The following is a 19,111-nucleotide window of genomic DNA, read 5'->3' on the forward strand; positions in this document are numbered from 1 at the left end:
AGCAGCTAGTAAGGGAACTATGAACCTTAGGAGGAAACTAAATTACCAGTTTTCACTTGTGTAGCTGAATGCAGTCACAACACATAGTGCACTCATGATAGACGAATGATGCATGGACAGTTATGGGATGACTTGCAGCAACCACTACATGTTTGCAAGCTAGATAAATGTACCGAGACTATCATATGTACTCTGATGCCTGGGATGCCATTCAAATGTTCTATGGGTAGTATTAAGAGTGTGTTCCTCTTGTATATAGGGCAGCAAAACACTGAAATACTGGAGCAAATCATGCTGAGGATTGGGTTGTACTGCCGTGTTTGGTTAACACGTCAAAGCTTGCACATAGCCATGTTCCACACGTATGCTTCCACCCATTCAAAGAGATTTATTTGGATATATTTGATTTGTTGCTTGTCCACACATAGTTATTGTAACCGCACGGTAAAAAAATGTTATTGCTACCGAAGAAGGGTCATTCATTGTCGGAGTTGGTGTTAGTGTCTGCGCAGTGCGGCACAGCAGCCCGAACGGTCTTCGCCTCCTCTGCAGTACATTGACGATAAGCACGCAGGTTGCTACTCACCAGAGATGGACAGTTTGGAAGGTGGGCAAGACGGAGGATGTCGGCGTTCAACAGTGACCCTGAGACGGCGAGATAATTCGGCTACCCAGAAGGAGTGTGTTTGTAAAACAGCAGGGGAATTTTTTGTAAAATATCAGATCGTGACTATATTAATTGCGATCCAATCTAGGGGGTTTCATAAAATGTTGGATCGCGATTAAAATCACACTAAACAGAGGTTATGTTATGCGTAAAATATCACCCTAACGAAAATGGCAGCCGCTTTGTCAGCTCCCGCAGCATTCGCCCCCTCGCACGGCCGATGAAGTGAGGCTCTCCGTCAACTCTCCCTTGGCAGTGCATTTGATGCCTGGTACAGCAAGCTGGCAACAATATCGTCTACTTCTGATTTTTTTTTTCTGCTCCATTGAATGTTGAATAAGGCCATGTTTAGATCCAATCCCGTAAACCCCGTAAACGAAAAAAATGTCACATTCAATGTTTCGACACATGTATGGAGTACTAAATGAAGTCTATTTACAAAACTTTTTGCATGGATGAGCTGTAAATCGCGAGACGAATCTAATGAGCCTACTTAATCCATGATTTGCAGCAGCGATGCTACAGTAATCATCCGCTAATTATTAATTAATCATAGATTAATTGACATCATTAGATTCGTCTCGCGATTTACAACCCATCTATGTAAAAATTTTTGTAAATAGACTTCATTTAATACTTCAAATTAGTAAGATTCATTTAAAAAATTTTTTGCAACGGAAGTAAACACGGCCTAAATGTCAGCAATGCCGATGTGATGCAAGATGGGAACGAACACCAAAGGAGATATACGGGGGCATACAGTTTTACCTGGCAGACTCAACCCTGCTGTCTGAAGAGGCAAGCTCTGGCCATGTTCAGAGTTTTCACATTTCTCGAGATTTTTATCTATACGAATACCACTGTTTAGGGTTTAACATTCATCCACTTGTTCACATGGCACATTTCTTTTGTGTGAAACTGGGATTGATTTCAAGATTGATCTAATACTTTTATCTGAATCATTTTGTGTTTCTTCTGCATTCCTGCTGTAATGATACTCGACGGCATCTTGGAAATCTTCAGAAGTTGCCCGACAGGTCGATGCACTCTGTTGTCTGATGATGCCAAGTCAGACAGACCCCAAAATTGCTCGTTGAACTCCAAATCTTCATCTTCAGGCTTCAATGACTCAAGTTTTCTTTCCACATGTCTGGCCATGTTTGGTTCATAACGTGAAATTTTTTTCACAAAAAGACGAATGCATGCATGGAGTATTAAACAAAGTTTATTTGCGAAATCTTTTCACGGATGGGTGTAATTTTTCGAGACGAATCTAATGATTCAAGTTCCACCATGATTGGCTATAGTGATGTGACAGTAACCGCACCTAATATTCCTCTAATCATGTGGTCAAAGACCTTATTAGCTACAGCACATGCTACAGTACCATAATTATGAAGATTGTTTTGTAATTAGACTTCATTTGATACCTCTAATTAGTGGTCAAAGGGGCGAAAAGTTTTTATGAAAACTTTTTCACCCCCTAACCAAACACGGCCTCTCATTCCAACAAAAATGTAGCGCGGATTTGGATCTTGATCTTCTATTATCTACGAAGTTTTCTATTACCTACGAAGTTTCTGATGTATTTAGATCCGCTACTTCTCTGTAAGAAAGTGAAGGATAAAAAAGAATTGCCCAGCGCTTGTGTCATGCCCCTAAAGTCAGAGATCCTGGTGGCCGAGGACTGGTTTCATCAAATTGTTGGTTGCTGCGTGGAGGTAAGAAAATAGATGACAGAATCAGCTGATTGATGCGAGTAGTTAAGAACACGCATGGTTGGGATCTTTCTTCAGGTATGTCACAGCTGGGACAGTGAACACGATATTCTTGCAATTGATAGTAATTTTCTTCAGTTTTATGGAGTGAGAATGCAATTAAATGTTTTCTCGCTGACAGTGTCCCTCTCTTTTCGGTATACAGACATTCATTCTTGCAACAGTTTTCTTCAGGATCTATAGATGGGACTGGTGTTCAGTATTACACTTTCAGTTTCACTGCAAATTTTGGAACTAGTGTTCCTTTACGTATATGCTTGGTGTAACACCAAAACATTTTTCTGGCTTTGTGGAGGATGACATGGTAATAAGGTGCTTCTGGTTTCGAGCTGCTTTAATCAGTCCCCGAGACCCCGACTCCCATCATCCCATGACTACTAAATAAAGGTGCCGTCAGAATACAAGTCGCTGTGGTTGTTGATATTATAGTTATTTTCTCGCGCTGGTCGGATGATTTTTCCATGCATGCATGTTCATTATATCTTTGGAGGAAGAGAACGTGATGAACTACTCCATTTTCCATCCTCATCATAATAAACGTCTCATGCATATATTGTCAGATGAGAGGTCTTTTTTCCTCAATTTATATATCTATATCTATTACTAAAGCGAGTAAGGTTTCCACCTAAATTTTTGGTTTGTTACATTGGTTTGATCCGTCTGTGTTATTGACAAGTGGGTCTTAGTCCATCCCGTATGCGAGTCAGATCAACTCCCTCCATTTACGACTTGATCACGTAGATCTTTACAAATTAACACACGAATACCAATATGTATCCAATACATATACCAAACTTTGTCCGTAGCAACACACGGACATAATTTCTCAATATAACAAGGGAAACAGGCCACAGGGGTTGGTTCGTTTTCATCTCCGCACTCAGCAGCTGCCGTCCAGATCCCATCCTCTCCTCTTTCCTCATGCCGACGGTGGCGTCTCTGATGTTGAAGCTCTCCCGTGACGCAGCTCGCGCCGCCCGCTCGGCTGCATCTGCCGCATCACGCTGTGCGGAGATGGTGCGTCGCCGAGGTTCAGACGGTGCGGCCGCTCCAGATCCGCTGCTGCGCCGCTCCTACAACCACCCGCCCCGCTTCGCTAACATCTCCATCCCCGATCCTCCACCAGGTAATCCCTCTTTAGAAACAGCAGCGGCAATAATCTTGTCATGGATCACTGTCTCATCCCCGATCCTTCACCAGGTAATCCCTCTTTACAAGCAGCAGCGGCAATAATCTGTCAGTCTTTTTATGGATCACTGTCCTGTCCGATTTACTAGCTACTTTCCGGCTAGATTCCCTCATCTTATTAAACGTTGTGCAGCTGAACGGATCATACAGTACTTGCAGCATACACAGGCTGACAGGCTAATAGGTTTACTAGCCTTTTTTTTTTTGTTACAAATGATCCAAATTTATGGTGCCTGTTGATCCAAATTCGTGAATCATTTCTGAGCTGAATCTATCGAATGTTAGGAGACTAGTGCATCTTACGTAGCATGCAGGCTAGGCTTGCTAGCCTTTTCGTTACAAATGATCCAAGCTTATGGTTCCTAATGGTCCAAATTAGTGAAGCACCTTTATTAACGAAATAAAGGCAAATTTACACTTGTACCCTTGTTTTTCGTAAAAAAAATATTTATCTGATTTGCGCACTTAATTATTTCTGTAGTTAAATTTCCGGTGATGGAGGCTGACATGGCTTCAGATGAAGCACTGTGGGCCTTGTATGAGCGTTGGTGCAAGGCTTTCAACCAGGAGCGTCAACCTGATGAGATGGCTCGCCGATTCAGCAAGTTCAAGGAGGTTGTGCTGAGGGTGGACAGGCACAACAAAGCCAATCTTTCCTCCAAACTTGGGATAAACAAATTTGCTGATAGGAAGAATATTGAGCTTATGAGGATGAAGAGGTTGTGACCCCAAGAAAGTCCTTGAGGGACATCAACTGAACTCCCCAGATCAATCACCATGAATCGCCATAACCACTGAATCTTGAACTAGTTGCAACCCTGAATCTGTAATAAGTTATGCTTGTTTGTACCAGGTCGTGCTTCAGAACCAAGCCTGTGTGTCGTGGTGTGCAAATCCACAGCCGGGTGGCGGAATGCACCCGCCTAAGTCCTAAGGGAGTATGAACTCGAGGGGTAGCTGCGCTTAGTACATCTCGATCTAGAACACAATGAACACCAGCGTTTAGAGTGGTTCGGGCCGCCGAAGCGTAATACCCTACGTCCACTGAGTGTTGTATTGCTTGTGTCCGAGAGCTTGAGAGCCCGTGTGTCCCCTCTTTTAGCGAGCGCCTCCCTTTTATATCTCAAGGGATGCGCGTACATGACCGTTGAGTCCCTGACAGGTGGGCCCAACGATGCAGTGTAAAATAACATACTGTATAGAGCATTATGGCGCTGCAGGTGACGGAGATCTTATTCCAGGATTTCCCTGGTTTGTCCGTGGGAATCTTCCGACCGGCGTGCTTTGCCCTGTCTTGTCGAAACGGTGTCAGACGTAGCTTGCGGCATAGCCTGCCACGTAGCTGTACCGGCCGTGTAGCTTGCGGCGTAGGCAACATGATGGAAAGGGCCGTGCCGTCGTAACTATTTAATGCGGCAAGGCGTGCTCTACGCGGGCGCTGCGCTTGCGGCTGCACTGTGTTTCTCGGTAATATGCGGTGTACAGCGAGGCCTGACAAAGGCTGCCCCGCATTCTGTGACGTCAGAGCACGCTTCAACCACCCGCATTGAATGCGGTGGGTGGGCGAGTCTTTCAGCGGAAGACTCGCGCGCGTGCCAGCGCCTGCGGACACGTGGCGGCTCCGGACCTGCCCCAGGCGGGTTGTCTGTTCCCTCCCCGCTGAGGGGTCCGGGACCCCGTGGGAGGTCCGGGGCCTCCGGCTGTTAAGGCGCATAGCCTCCCCTCCTCAGGGGTACGTGGCATCACCGGACCCGTCCCAGAGCGGGGAGCGGGTCTGGGGCCGTTGGCCTGGAGAGGTAAGAGCTGGACCCGTGGGGCCCGGCTGCTTCGCCCCTTATGGCGTAGTTACGGGTGACTACGCGAGTCCTGCCTTGCGGCAGTAGGAGTGGGTATCCCTGCTATAGGGTACCGACAGTGGCCCCCGGGCCCACCTCGGGAGAGGCACGAACCCGCAGGTGGGGCCACTACTACGACCAAACTCCGGATAACTTGAAGCTTCCAGCGTTCGACCGCGCGCGCTGCAGGAGTCTTGTCCGGCTTTGACCATCCGTTGGGTTTCCTACTGGCCCACCACGCCACCACGGCTCACTGACTCAAGGCCCCCACGCACAGTGGAGCGCCTAGTCATGCGTACGACGCTCGGCATTACTGCCGCCTGGGTGAAAGGAATCCTTTACTGTCGGCGCGGTTTCCAGAGATTCTGACCCTGTCAGCGCACGTTCGGGCGCGTCGGTTCGGCTTCCGCCTCGCCCCACACGCCCGCGCGACGGTTCACATCCCGCCTTTTTACACCTTCGTTTGTTACCCGCCTCTCCTGACAGGCGAGTCTGGGCCCCCTTGTCATGGACTGGGCGGCTGACACTAGGCGTGAGCGTCGCTTGGCTTCCAGCGACGATTTCGGGGCATGCCGGTTGGATCAGGCTTCATAAAAGGCAGATGCCGCAGTCTGCGGTTACTTTTCTGCACTCCCTTCTTCCTCCCAAACCTTTGCGCCCCTTTGCCTTCGAGCCTTCTCCCCCTTGCTCTTCTGCACATATTGCTCTTCGCCCTTACAGAAAAATGGCGTCACTCGTCCGTCCCCGCCGGTTCCAGACCGAGGCGGAACTGAACGTGGTGCGCCGCCTGCTCGGGTGGAGTTCTCAGGAGACCGCCTAGGGAATCCGAGCGGGCTCGGTTCCACTCGGCGATCTGCGCGCCGGGGAATTTGTGCTGTTTATTTCACACATTTCCACCGGCGTGGGGCTGCCGATCTCTTCGTTCCTGCTGTTGCTGCTGGAAGATTTCGGCCTCCAACTCCAGCACCTCACGCCCCACTCCCTCCTCCTGACGTCAATCTTCGTCCATCTATGCGAGATGTTCGTGGGGGTGCGGCACTGCGTCATCCTCTTCCGCCACTTCTTCGTCCTGTTGAAGTTCGGGAAGGGGAAGGTGTAGCGAAAATGGCCTCTCATGCCATATTTCAATATAATGTTTTGGTGATTGATATAGACAACACAACACTTGGACTAATATGATTGTTAAGATGACCATTCTCAGGCTTTTAGGTTCAAGTGATGACAAAGAGAAGATAGGTGTAGCAAGGCCCGAAGAAACAAGACAGAGACAATTTGCTATCAACGGTTAAACAGATGATGAGCCAATTGTACTCATCGGTGCAATGACTTGAAGTGAAGACAAATCAGCAGAGTACACCGGTTGAACCGACGTTGGTTTTGACAGCGTCGGTGCAATTGTCCAGAGACTCCATTTTTGGAGGTTTCTGAGATTACATGCACCGGTTGAACCGGCGTTAGTTTTGAGAGCGTCGGTTGATTGAAGATTACATGCACTGGTTGAACCGACGTCAGTTTTGTGAGCGTCGGTCGATTGATCATGTAGCCGTTGAAGTATAACGGCTAGTTGGAAAATGCACTCACCGATTAAACTGGTGATGACAAAAATGGCAACATCGGTTTAACCGGTGATAGCGCTTTTTGTCAGCCTTTTTCCAACGGCTAGTTTGAGGGGTTGGGGCTATATATATGCCACCCCACGGCTCATTTGACAGTGCTGGAGACAAAGGAAGCATACAAGAGCCAAAGATCATCTCCAACCACCTTAGAGCTTCATTACATCATATAGGCTTAAGCACACTTGTGAGAGTGCTTAGTGCTTGTAATAGGGATTAGTTCTTGCGAGAGCTCCCTTGAGAGAAGTCTTGCTGCGGCAAGCAACTTGTGATCCGTCGTGTGACCCTCCGTCTTGGTGTGGAGTGGCAACAACACTTTGTGCGGGGGAAGAGGAGGCCCCCTCCTTGGTGAAGAAGCTCCGTAGTGGATTACGGCCGGGTGACCGAGAGAGACGGTGGCGATGCACGAGACTCGGTGTCTTAGGGGCACTTGCCTTTGCTTGCCGGCATCGCCTTGGTGGCGTAGTGCAAGACGGTGATCGGAAGAGCCTCGGTGTCCCGTGGACGTAGGCGTTTATGCCGAACCACGTTACATGACCGTGTCTACTCGGGAGTTTGCATCCCTCTTTACTTACCGTATTACGTTTCCGCATTTACTATATCTTGCGTACCTTTACTTTCCTAGTTAGTTTGATTAGGATTGGCTAGGTTGCAAGTCTTTTAGGGGTAAGTAGAGAGTAGCATAGATAAACCTTAGTCATAACTAGCATGTATAGGACGTGTTAGGTTTATCTTATGCAAGTAGTTTGAGCCCTAGATTAAATAGCGATTAACGATCCTATTCACCCCCTCCCCCTCTAGGGTCGGACACCCCGGTGATCCTTACAAAAAGATGAGGTGGGGGTATACTACTTCCAGACGAGGAGCGACCTGCCGACGCCCTACATTCCCGGCCTCACTGGCGGGAAGTGGGAGGATTGGCGCAAGGAGTGGGTGATCGCCACCACCGAATCCAACGAGCGCCTCGCCTTGCCGACTGAGGGACCCGCCTCCGACCGCCAGTCCTGGCGGGCTAAGCCGTCCCTGCCACCGGCTTTTGACCCCGTGCTGAGCAAGATCAGGTTGCTGGCGGAGGGCAGCCTCACCTCGCTACACGTGCTCGTGGATTTCCTGAAGCGCCGGATCGCCCCCCTGAAGCAGCGGCCGCGTCCTGCTTGGAGCTTCACCGGCCCCAACGACTGCAGCAGGACCCACCGCGGAGAGGGGAGCGATCTGACCCAGGAAGCCCTGGAGGTCCTGGTGCGGGCGGTGACGGGGGAGATCTTCGTCCCGGAGGTCCTGATCCTTCCCCAGGGTGTCGTTTCTCTCTGCGAGGACTCACGCCTGAGGACTGCAGTGCTGGCTACCCTGCCGACCCTCGACGACGGTGGGCTGGCAGCGCGCCAGACTGGAGGCGATCCGGACCGTGGGATCCGGATCCCTGGTGCGTCCAGGGAACAGGTCATGCCGAGCGCCGCGGGGTCCGGTCCTTCTGCCAAGGGAAAGCAGGCCATGGCTGGTAGCTCCGCCGCGAGCGGTCCCAGCCAGGCCCGGAGCAGCTCCGGCGCGTCGTCAGAGGAAGCGAGCCGGCGCAGGTTGCACCGCGGTGACGGGACCCCAGTTATGGTGCCCGCCGCAAAGCGTCAGAGGACCGCTGAGGACGAGGGCCAGGGTTGCTCCTGGGCCCCCGGCTCTCGCGGGACCCCCGGAGTAGCCGCGCCGCCACCACCACCGCCGGGAGATGTCTCCCCCCGGCAGCAACAGCAGCAGCAGCAACCACGAGTTGCGCCTCTGCCGCCGCCACGGGAGCAGCAGCAGCAGCCACGAGGTGCGCCTCCGCTGCCGCCACTGGAGCAGCAGCAGTAGAAGAAGCATTCGCCGAGCCTCCGTGGGCGCTGGAGACCCGGCGCTTCGGGGTAAGTATTCTTCCGTTCACTCCCCTTATTCCCGGTGCTTCGCTTTTTGCTGAAGGCTTCTTCTCTTTGTTTGCCACGGCCTCTCGCCCAGGTAGCTCTTCCACCGCCGCTGGCTTGTCAGCGGGGGTCCAGGCAATCGGGGCCTCGGCGGCAACGGCAGGAGCGACGGTGTGTGCCGGGAACTCGGGTGCGGCGGCTTCCGCTAACCCGATGGCGCCCAACGCGGTGGCGGCGGATGCGCCAGCGCCAGGCGCAGCAACGCCCGACGCGGCAGCGGTGGATACGCCAGTGCCAGGCGCAGCCACACCCGACGCGGTGGCCCCCGAGATCCCAACAACGGCGGCAGACACGGCGGCACCGGGCTTGGTGACAGCGAGTCCGGCGGGGGCTGACGCGGCTACGACGAGCACCTCGGTGCCCGCGGCAGATGCGCCAGGTGCTCCCATCCCCAACTCCCCACCTGTAGCAGAGGAGGAGCTGGAGGTAGTTTCTGGTAGGCGGCTCCTGCAGGGTCTCCCAGAGAAGGATGCGGTTCCCCTCCCCCGGGTGCTGGTCCGGGTCCGGCGGACCATAGAAGAGGCGACTTCTACCACCGAGGCAGCCTTCCAGCGGGAGTGGGTGGCCCTGGAGAGCGAGCGTCAGCGCCTCGGCGACTGGCACACCCGCCTGGAGGGGCGCACGAAAGCCGAAGCCTCCCATGCTGCGCGTGTTCGGTCCGAACTCGAGGCCGACCTTGAGTCCTACCGAGCCAGTCTTCGGAAGGTATTCGGCCGGGAGCTCGCGGTGGCGGGGCGGGAGAAGGCCCTGGAGCAGCAGGAGGCGGCCATTGCTAAGGCGGAGGCCGGCCTTATGGCCCAGCGATCCGAGCTCGAGACTCGCAGCCAGGGTCTCGAGATCCACAAGCAGGAGCTCGACAAGCTCTCTGAGACTCTGCATGGATGGCGCAAGAAGTTGTAGGAGACCGCCAGCAAGCAGGCTATTGCCGAGATGGAGCTCGAGGAGGATAGGAAGTATCTTGCAAAGCGGGAATCCCACGCCACCAACATGGAGCTCCAGCTTGCGCGCCAGCGCGAGGCCCTCAAGTCCCTGAAGGAGTCGGTGCAGGAGAAGGAGGCGAAGCTCCAGGAGAGGACCCGCTAGGTGGAGGCGGCCCAGGCAGCACTGGACGCCCGGGTGATGGAGGCGGTCCAGGAGGCAGTCCGGAATCTGCAGGAGGACCAGCACAAGGGGGCCCAGCGAATCACCGACTGCGCGGGTGAAGCAAGCTCGGCTCTGGTGCTTCTCGGACTAAGTCCAATCCAAGTGGCAGAGCCCCCAGCTTCACTCGCTGATGCCCTCCCGTTGCTGGACACCGCTTCAGAGAGACTCCGGTGCCTTCGCCGGCCACCTCGAAGCCGAGGGCCGTGAGCTGATCCGGATGGTGGTGGAGCACATTTTTACCTGCCTCCGAAGCCACGACCCCGCCATCTCACTGGCCCCAGTCGTTGATGGTCTAGTGGCGGAGACGGAAGCTTCCGCACGGGAGGCGTGCGTGAGCCTGCAGATTCCGGAGCTGGGCCATCACAGCAGTAGCACTTTTGTTTTGTTTTTTGTAGATGTAAAAACATTGTACTTGTTGAAATTTTAAATAGAAGAAAATTTCAACTTAGCTGTTTATCAGTTGCTGTGGTTTGCGGCATGCAGCACCCAGCACCCTGGCCCCTGGTAGATAGGTTTAGTTGTTAGAACCTATCTGCCATCTGAGCCGAGAAGACGCTCCGGACCCCCGTTTGAGGTTGAGCAAGTGTCCTTGGGAATAGGTGTAGCATAGATTGCAAGTCAAACGAGCGACTTATTCCCTGTATAGCAGAAAAAACTACAGAGAGGAAAATCAAACTCGCTGGGATGGTAGTAATGATACTGCAACTTAGCTGTTTGACGCATGCAGAATCGATTCTTGGTGTCTGGCTCAAAGCGAACGCTCCGGCCCCCCTGGGAGACAGGCTCAGTTGTTTTGAGTCTGTCTACCACTGAGACTGGACCTCGATCTGCATGAAGCCTTAAAGCGGATACCGGGACCCCCTGGTAGGTAGGCTCAATGGTTTGAGGATAGCTACCACTAGTCAAGGTCTAACCTGCATACCACTCAAAGTCAAAGCTTAGTAGCAGGCCCGCGGGACCTATTCTGAACCTGCCCCCAAGCTAGTATGAGGTCCGGAGCTTCGGGTACGCAGGTCCAGATAGCAAGATGCTTGTTACAGAGTGGTGGAGTGCGTAGGCTTAGGGTACGGGACCAGGCTAAGCGGCCACACAGGACTCTGGACCATTCCAGGAAACAAGCACCTCTTCTCCAGATCTGGTTCACAGGATCCCGGACCCCTCCTATCAGAGGGTGAGACCATTCTGTCATACTTGATCCTTTGAGATATGAAGCCGGACTTGCTGTGTAGGACTTAGGAAGCCAACCTTTGATCTAGAACGAGGTCCGGGCCCCTAATTACCCAGCTCCGGATACTAGAGCGCTCATTACAGGGTGGTGGAGCGTGTAGGCTTTGGGTACGGAACCGGCTAAGCGGCTACACAGGATTCCGGACCACCCCAGGAAACGAGCACCCCCTCTCTAGAGCAGGTCCTTAGGGGTCCGGACCCCTCTTCCAGCAGCAAGGGGGTCCAGACCTGTATGGTAGTCTAGCAACTCAATACAGATCTTAGTTGTAACGACAAGTGTGAGAGTCCGTGCGGGGGTTAGAAAGGGAAAAGGTTTGTGAATCGAAATGCGAAATAAAATTTTGACACAAAGACAGAACTGGGAGCAATTCTTTCCTTTGCAACTTGGTATACATGGCTTGCGCGATGGATGCCAGAGGCCGGGTTTATGAGGGCGGACCTCTACCGCTCTGGGCCGCGTGTTAATGCTAGCCGGTGGTGCGATGGACGCCAGAGGCCGGGTTTATAGGGACGGACCCCCACCGCTCTGGACCGCACTCTGATTCTATCTTATTACAAAGGAAAAGTTCTTTCCCTACTCTGTCTAAGCGTAAAACTTACACAGATGCTCTATGTTCCACGGGTTGGGCAGCGGCACTCCTTCTGTGGCAAGGCGAACGCATCCAGGCCGGCATACTTCCATCACCCTGAAGGAACCCTCCCAACTGGGGGAGAGTTTGTGAAGCCCCGCTCGGTTCAGGATCCGCCTTAGGACAAGGTCCCCAGCCTGGAGTTCCCTACTGCGCACGAACCGTTGGTGATAACGCCTGAGCGCCTGGTTGTAGCGTGCATTTCGGATTGCGGCTCGCCACCTTCGCTCGTCAACGAAGTCCACATCATCACGCCGCAGCTGTTCCTGCATGGACTCGTCAAAAGCCTGGACCCGTGGTGAGCACAGGTGAATTTCCGGGGGAAGGCATGCTTCAGCCCCGTAGACCAGGAAAAATTGGGTCTCCCCGGAGGCTCGACTGGGCGTGGTCCGGTTGCCCCATAGCATGCACGGAAGCTCATAAAGCCACTTTGCACCATGCTTCTTCAAGCAGTTGTAAGTGCGGGTCTTGAGTCCCCTGAGGATATCTGCATTTGCCCTTTCGACCATTCCATTGCTGCGGGGATGTGCCACGGATGCAAAGCATAGCTGAATGCCGATGTCCTCATAGTACTCTTGGAAGAGTCTGCTTTTGAATTGGGTCCCGTTATCCGCGATGATAAGGTTTGGGACGCCAAATCTGCACACAATGGACTTGAGGAATGCGATTGCTGATTTTTTGGTAATGTTCACCACAGGGGTAACCTCCAGCCACTTTGTGAACTTGTCGATGGTGACGTAGAGGAACCGGTATCCGCCGACGGCCCGGGGGAACGACCCCAGGATATCCACGCCCCATACGGCGAATGGCCATGAGGGCGTGATCATTTGTAGAGCCTGAGCCGGTGTGTGTATTTGCTTTGCATGGAACTGGCATGCTTTGTAGGACTTTACCAGCTCGGCTACATCCCGGAGTGCTGTCGGCCAGTAGAAGCCATGCCGAAAGGCCTTACCAACAAGCGTGCGAGATGAGGAATGACTTCCACACTCGCCTCCATGGATCTCCGCGAGCAACTCGAGGCCCTCTTCCTGGGAAATGCACCGCATGAGGATACCATTAGCGCCACGGCGGTAGAGATCCCCTTCTACCACCACGTAGCGTTTAGCCAATCGTAATATGCGCTCAGCGGACACATCGTCATCAGGAAGGATATTGTCTTTCAGGTAGTCCCGGATCTCGGAGATCCATGCATCAGGACCTCCCTGAGCAGGTGGGAGTGGCTCTATGAGGTCTCCAGGATCCTCAACAGAGCACAGAACACAGGGCGGGCACCACAGATGGAATGCCGCTGGGACCGCTAGCTTCGAGGTGCTAGCTTGATCCCCTTCACCCTGTTCGGCAGGCTGGGCGGTAGGTCTCAGCAACTGTCTTTCGAAGACGCCCTCGGGCACGGATGCCTAGGTAGATGCTCTCGCGGAGAGACCATCTGCTGCTGAGTTGAATTCGCGGGGAACATGTTGCAGTTCCAAGGCGTCGAAGTCCTTCTCGAGCTTCCTCATGTGAATGAGGTATGCCGCGAGCTGGGGATTGTTGCAGCTGCAGTCCCCCCGGACCTGCTTGATGATGAGCTGAGAATCTCCCTTCACCAGGAGCTGCCGGATCCCTAGAGACAGAGCTTGTGTCAGGCCAAAGATCAATGCTTCGTACTCTGCCATGTTGTTGGTGGCCTTGAACTCAAGGTGCACCCTGTACTTCAATTGATCTCCGCTTGGGTCAATGAGGACCACACCAGCTCCAGCCCGATACTCACGGACGGACCCGTCGAAGAAGAGTGTCCAGTGGGGCTCGGTGAAGACTGGTGTCCTGATTTCCGGCTCCGGGGGTCCGGCGTTGATGTCCGGACCCCCAGGATTGCTTGGGGAAGGAGTCCATTCTGCTATGAAGCCAGCCAGGATTTGGCTTTTGATCGTGTGGCGGGGCTGGAAGTCCAGCTGGAACTCAGCCAACTCTGCTGCCCAATTGACGATGTTGCCCGTGGCGTTGGAGTTGTGCAGGATCGCTCTTAGTGGATAAGAGGTCACTACAACAAACCTGTGTGCCTGAAAGTAATGGCACAGTTTCCTAGACGCAATAAGTATGGCATAGATAAGCTTATGCTTCTCAAGATACCTGGCCTTCGCCTTGTGAAGGACTTCGCTGATATAGTAGACTGGCTTCTGGATGGTCCAGTCCCTGGCCACCGGGTCCGTCTCGTCCTTGTCCACCACGTCAGGTCCTTGGGCCCCCAAGCAGTTCTGGGTTCCCACTGGATCGAGGCTCCTCCGGACCCCCTGGTCCGAGGACCGGACGTTCAGACAGAGGAGTGGCTGCCGGACCCCCATGTCCATGGCCCGGCTAATCATCCTTGGCCGGAGGGACCCTGGTGTCCCCCTGATGGGCTTGCTCCGTCCTCTCGGCCACCAGCACCATGCTGACCGCCTCTGCAGATGTAGCAAGATATAAAAACAACGTCTCACCTGGCTCTGGAGCCACCAATACTGGCAATGAGGTGAGATGCTGCTTTAGTTCCTGGAAGGCTTGCTCAACCTCTTCAGTCCAAGAGAATGCACCGGCCTCCTCAACAGCTTGAAGAAGGGGAGGGCCCTCTCAGCCAGCCTCGAAATGAAGCGGCTAAGAGCGGCCAGAGATCCAGTGAGTTTCTGGATGTCCTTGATGAGGCTAGGAGGCCTCATCGCCTCGATCGCCTCGATCGCCTTGATCTTGGCTGCGATGCCTCGATGTGAGACCAGGAAACCCAGCAGCTTCCCTGCCGAGATGCCGAACACGCACTTCTCGGGATTCAGCTTCGTGCGCGTGGCGCGTAACCGGTCGAAGACGAGGGACATGTCCTCAATTAGTGTTGACCCTACCTTAGTCTTGACCACAATGTCATCAACATACACCTCAACAATATCTCTAATTAGATTACAGAAAGTTTTATTCATAGCTCGTACAAACGTGGGTAAGGCATTCTGCATACCATATGGCATGACAATATAGCAATAAAGTCCATCCACTGTTACAAAAGCAGTATGCTTCCTATCCTCTCTAGACATCTGAATCTGGTGGAAACCAGAGTATGCATCTAGGAAAGATAAAAGGTCACACCCGGAGGTGGAGTCCACGATCTGATCGATAAGTGGAAGAGGATAGGGGTCTCTAGGACATGCCTTGTTGAGGCTGGTGTAGTCGATGCACATCCGAAGCTTCCCGTTGGCCTTTGGGATGACGACCGGGTTGGCCAACCACTCGGGGTGGCGGACCTCCTCGATGAAGCCAGCGTGTTGCAGCTTGCGGACTTCTTCACGGATGAAGTTCTGCCGCTCCATGGACCGCTTCCGAGGTTTCTGGCGTACCGGCGTGGCGTCGGGGTAGATCCTCAGATGGTGCTCGATCACTTCCCTGGGGATTCCGGGCTTCTGTGACGGTTCCCAGGCGAACACGTCCATATTTGCCCAGAGGAAAGTGATGAGCGCGTCTTCCTATTTCTCCTCCAGGTTTCCCGCGATGCGGGTGGTCCTGGAGGAGTCCGCTCTGATCTACACGGACACGGTCTTCATGGGAACATTGTCCGGGTCGGACGATTGAACCTTTGGTGCCTTGGCAGGCACCTTGGCTCGCGAGGCGGATGGGGCATCCTCCTCGGAACGTGCAGCCTCTGCCGCTAGAGCATGCAGTTTCTCGACTGCAGTGACAGCAGCAGAGCGGTCACCCCGCACGGTGAGGACACCGGCAGGGGAAGGCATCTTCAGGACCAAATACCCGTAATGGCAATGGCCATGAAGCGGTAGAGAGCTGGCCTACCAATGATGGCATTGAACGGGAGGTTCACCTCCGCAACATCAAACTGGACGCTCTCTGTGCGGAAGTTCTCCTCGATCCCGAACGTGACCGGCAGAGTGATGCTCCCCAGAGGGAACACCGGATGTGGGCCCACTCCGGAGAAGAGGGAGTCAGCTTGGAGGGGGTGAGCCGTCCTTGGAGGGCGGCTCACGCCGCCCACTGACCCACTTCACGAGTTTCTGGATCTCGCGGCAGTCAGCAGCGCTGTGGCGAGCGGTGGGATGCACTAGGCATGAACCACCACTGCCGCCCTGCGGGCGTGGGCGCTTGCCGTTCGCATTCTGGCCCCCAGCTGCCGTTGCTGCAGCTGGTGCTACTGCCGCAGCAACTGGGGTTCCAGCCTGGGGTCCCCCGCGACCGCGGTTCTTGTTCTTCTTTTTCTTGCCACCGCCCTGAACGGTGGCTCCAGAGCCACCAGCCTCGGAGACTCCACCTTGGGGGGCTGAGTGCCATGCGCGGCCCTGGCACACTTGTCGGCCAGGGAGAAAAGCGTGGTGACGCTTTTCACCTCGTGCGTCGCCAGTTTCTCGAGCATCTTCTCATCACGTACCCCCTAACGGAAAGCAGTAATGATAGACGCGTCAGAGATACGAGGAATGGTACCTCGTACCTTGGTGAAGCGCGAGATGAATGCCCGGAGCGTCTCTCCGGGTTTCTGCCTCACGGCGTGGAGGTGAGCCTCCACACCATGCTGCTGGTATGCACTGGCGAAGTTCGCAGTGAACCTCGCACAGAGCTCCTCCCAGGACTGAATCGTCCTAGGAGTGAGGTTCATGAGCCAAGTTCGGGCTGGCCCGGTCAAGGCTACATAAAAGTAGCTCGCCATGATAGCGTCATTGCTACCAGCTGCTGTGATGGCGGTGACGTACACCTGCAGGAATTCCGATGGATTAGTGGTACTGTCGTACTTCTCCGGCAGGTGCGGGCAGAACTTGGACGGCCAGGCCACCGCGCGGAGATGATCCGCGAGCGCGGCGCAGCCCACCCGAGCAACCGGGGCAAGCACTGGTGCCCGGGCTTTTCCCGGAAGCTTGGGTGCCGCTGCATCCAAGTCGGCGTTGAGATTGCGGCCCTCGATGTTGAGGCGGCGTTCTCGCGCCCTTTCGAGGGAGACGCGGGCGTCCTCACCCGCACGCCTACGGTTGAGCTCCACCTGCAGGTCTTCTGTTCGCGCACTCCTCACAGTGGGGGAGTGCACGGATGTCGACGCACTGCCCTGGCGTCGGTGGTAGGGTACCACCGCATTGCCGGGCGGAGGTCGTTGCCCAGTCCTTGCAGAACTGGGGGAGGCCTGAGCCAGGTGGAGGAGACGGTCAACGTCATCCCGCCACTGCCTCAGAGCGTCTGGTGAAGCTGTAGCAGCCGGAGGGTTGCGGAGCAACTCCCTAGCTGCCGCCAGCGCCCCGTCGCTCGCAGCTTGTGAGGGGGCCTTTGACGGGCACCCTGACAATCGCTGATGTGCAGCGTGCGCCGTTGCTAACGGCGGCTGCTCCACGGGCACGGTTGCCCCCGGCGCAGGAAGGCGAGAGGTGCGTGGTGCGGATGATGCCACACCCTCCGCCATCTCCACGGCATCGTCGTGGTGAGAGTGCTCCACCACACGTACCATGGAGACAAGGATGAGATGAACTAAAACTCGCAGAATCCCCTACCTGGTGCGCCAAATGTCGTGGTGTGCATACCCACAGCCGGGTGGTGGAATGCACCCGCCTAAGCCCTAAGTGAGTATGAACTCGAGCGGTAGCTGCGCTTAGTACGATCTCGATCTAGAACACGATGAACACCAGCGTTTAGAGTGGTTCGGGCCGCCGAAGCGTAATACCCTATGTCCACTGAGTGTTGTATTGCTTGTGTCCGAGAGCTTGAGAGCCCGTGTGTCCCCTCTTTTAGCGAGCGCCTCCCTTTTATATCTCAAGGGAGGCGCGTACATGACCGTTGAGTCCCCGACAGGTGGGCCCAACGATGCAGTGTAAAATAACATACTGTATAGAGCATTATGGCGCTGCAGTTGACGGAGATCTTATTCCAGGATTTCCCTGGTTTGTCCGTGGGAATCTTCCGACCGGCGTGCTTTGCCCTGTCTTGTCGAAACGGTGTCAGGCGTAGCTTGCGGCGTAGCCTGCCACGTAGCTGTACCGACCGTGTAGCTTGCGGCGTAGGCGACATGATGGAAAGGGCCGTGCCGTCGTATCTATTTAATGCGGCAAGGCGTGCTCTACGCGGCGCTGCGCCTGCGGCTGCACTGTATTCCTCAGTAATATGCGGTGTACAGCGAGACCTGACAAAGGTTGCCCCGCGTTCTGTGGCGTCAGAGCACGCCTCAACCACCCGCATTGAATGCGGTGGGTGGACGAGTCTTTCATCGGAAGACTCGCACGCGTGCCAGCGCCTGCGGACACGTGGCGGCTCCGGACCTGCCCCAGGCGGGGTGTCTGTTCCCTCCCCGCTGAGGGGTCCGGATAGTATATGGGGGTCCAGGATCCCGTGGGAGGTTCGGGGCCTCTGGCTGTTAAGGCGCGGAGCCTCCCCTCCTCAGGGGCACGTGGCGTCACCGGACCCGTCCCAGAGCGGGGAGCGGGTCCAGGGCCGTTGGCCTGGCGAGGTAAGAGCTGGACCCGTGGGGCCCGGCTGCTCCGCCCCTTATGGCGTAGTTACGGGTGACTACGCGAGTCCTGCCTTGCGGCAGGAGGAGTGGGTATCCCTGCTACAGGGTACCGACACTGTGCCTTCTTCAAGGCATGTAATAGCTTCTACTAAGCTATCTGTGCTCGTACTATGTTTTGCTCTGCTTTTGTAAGATATGCAACTTTCTGTTTGATGTAATTTTCATATTTATCTTGCTGTGCAATCTGTGTGTTTACTCTCCTACAACCTGTGAGAAGACGTTCATATCCATCATGCCTTGCTATTTATTGTGCACACCATCTGGTTGTAGCAGAGAACATGCTGATCATGGAAACAAGGAAGTTGTGGTGTGGTTGATATGTACCAGAACCTTGACTAGTAAATCAATAAAACACAATTAATAATGCACTATACTTTATGAGAAACCTTTTTACTGGTGTACATGCATAAAGAAAAAACTCATCACATACGAGAATGTCTTCCTGATAAACATAAGTACATAAGTACCTTGTAACTACACTGCAGCCAGCTTGTCCAAGAGTGTTGATGACTGGTCCGCAGATTCAGCAAGAACCTGAAGATATCTGGAACTGGTGGCGTAGCAACGTGCAGGAGGCCTTCCAACATCTGAA

At 54.1% G+C, this 19,111-nt stretch overlaps 1 protein-coding gene across 1 annotated transcript; it reads left to right on the plus strand.

Annotated features, from left to right (window-relative positions):
• Positions 1–3,305: 3,305 nt before the first annotated feature.
• On the plus strand, positions 3,306–4,504 carry LOC120665402. Its single transcript, XM_039944967.1, has 2 exons — positions 3,306–3,571; positions 4,115–4,504. The coding sequence occupies exons 1-2, from the start codon at positions 3,367–3,369 to the stop codon at positions 4,357–4,359; spliced, it is 450 nt and encodes a 149-aa protein (XP_039800901.1). The 5' UTR covers positions 3,306–3,366; the 3' UTR covers positions 4,360–4,504.
• The last annotated feature ends 14,607 nt before the right edge of the window (positions 4,505–19,111 follow it).

Source organism: Panicum virgatum, chromosome 2K (genome assembly GCF_016808335.1).
Source record: "Panicum virgatum strain AP13 chromosome 2K, P.virgatum_v5, whole genome shotgun sequence".
NCBI classification, from domain to species: Eukaryota; Viridiplantae; Streptophyta; class Magnoliopsida; order Poales; family Poaceae; genus Panicum; species Panicum virgatum.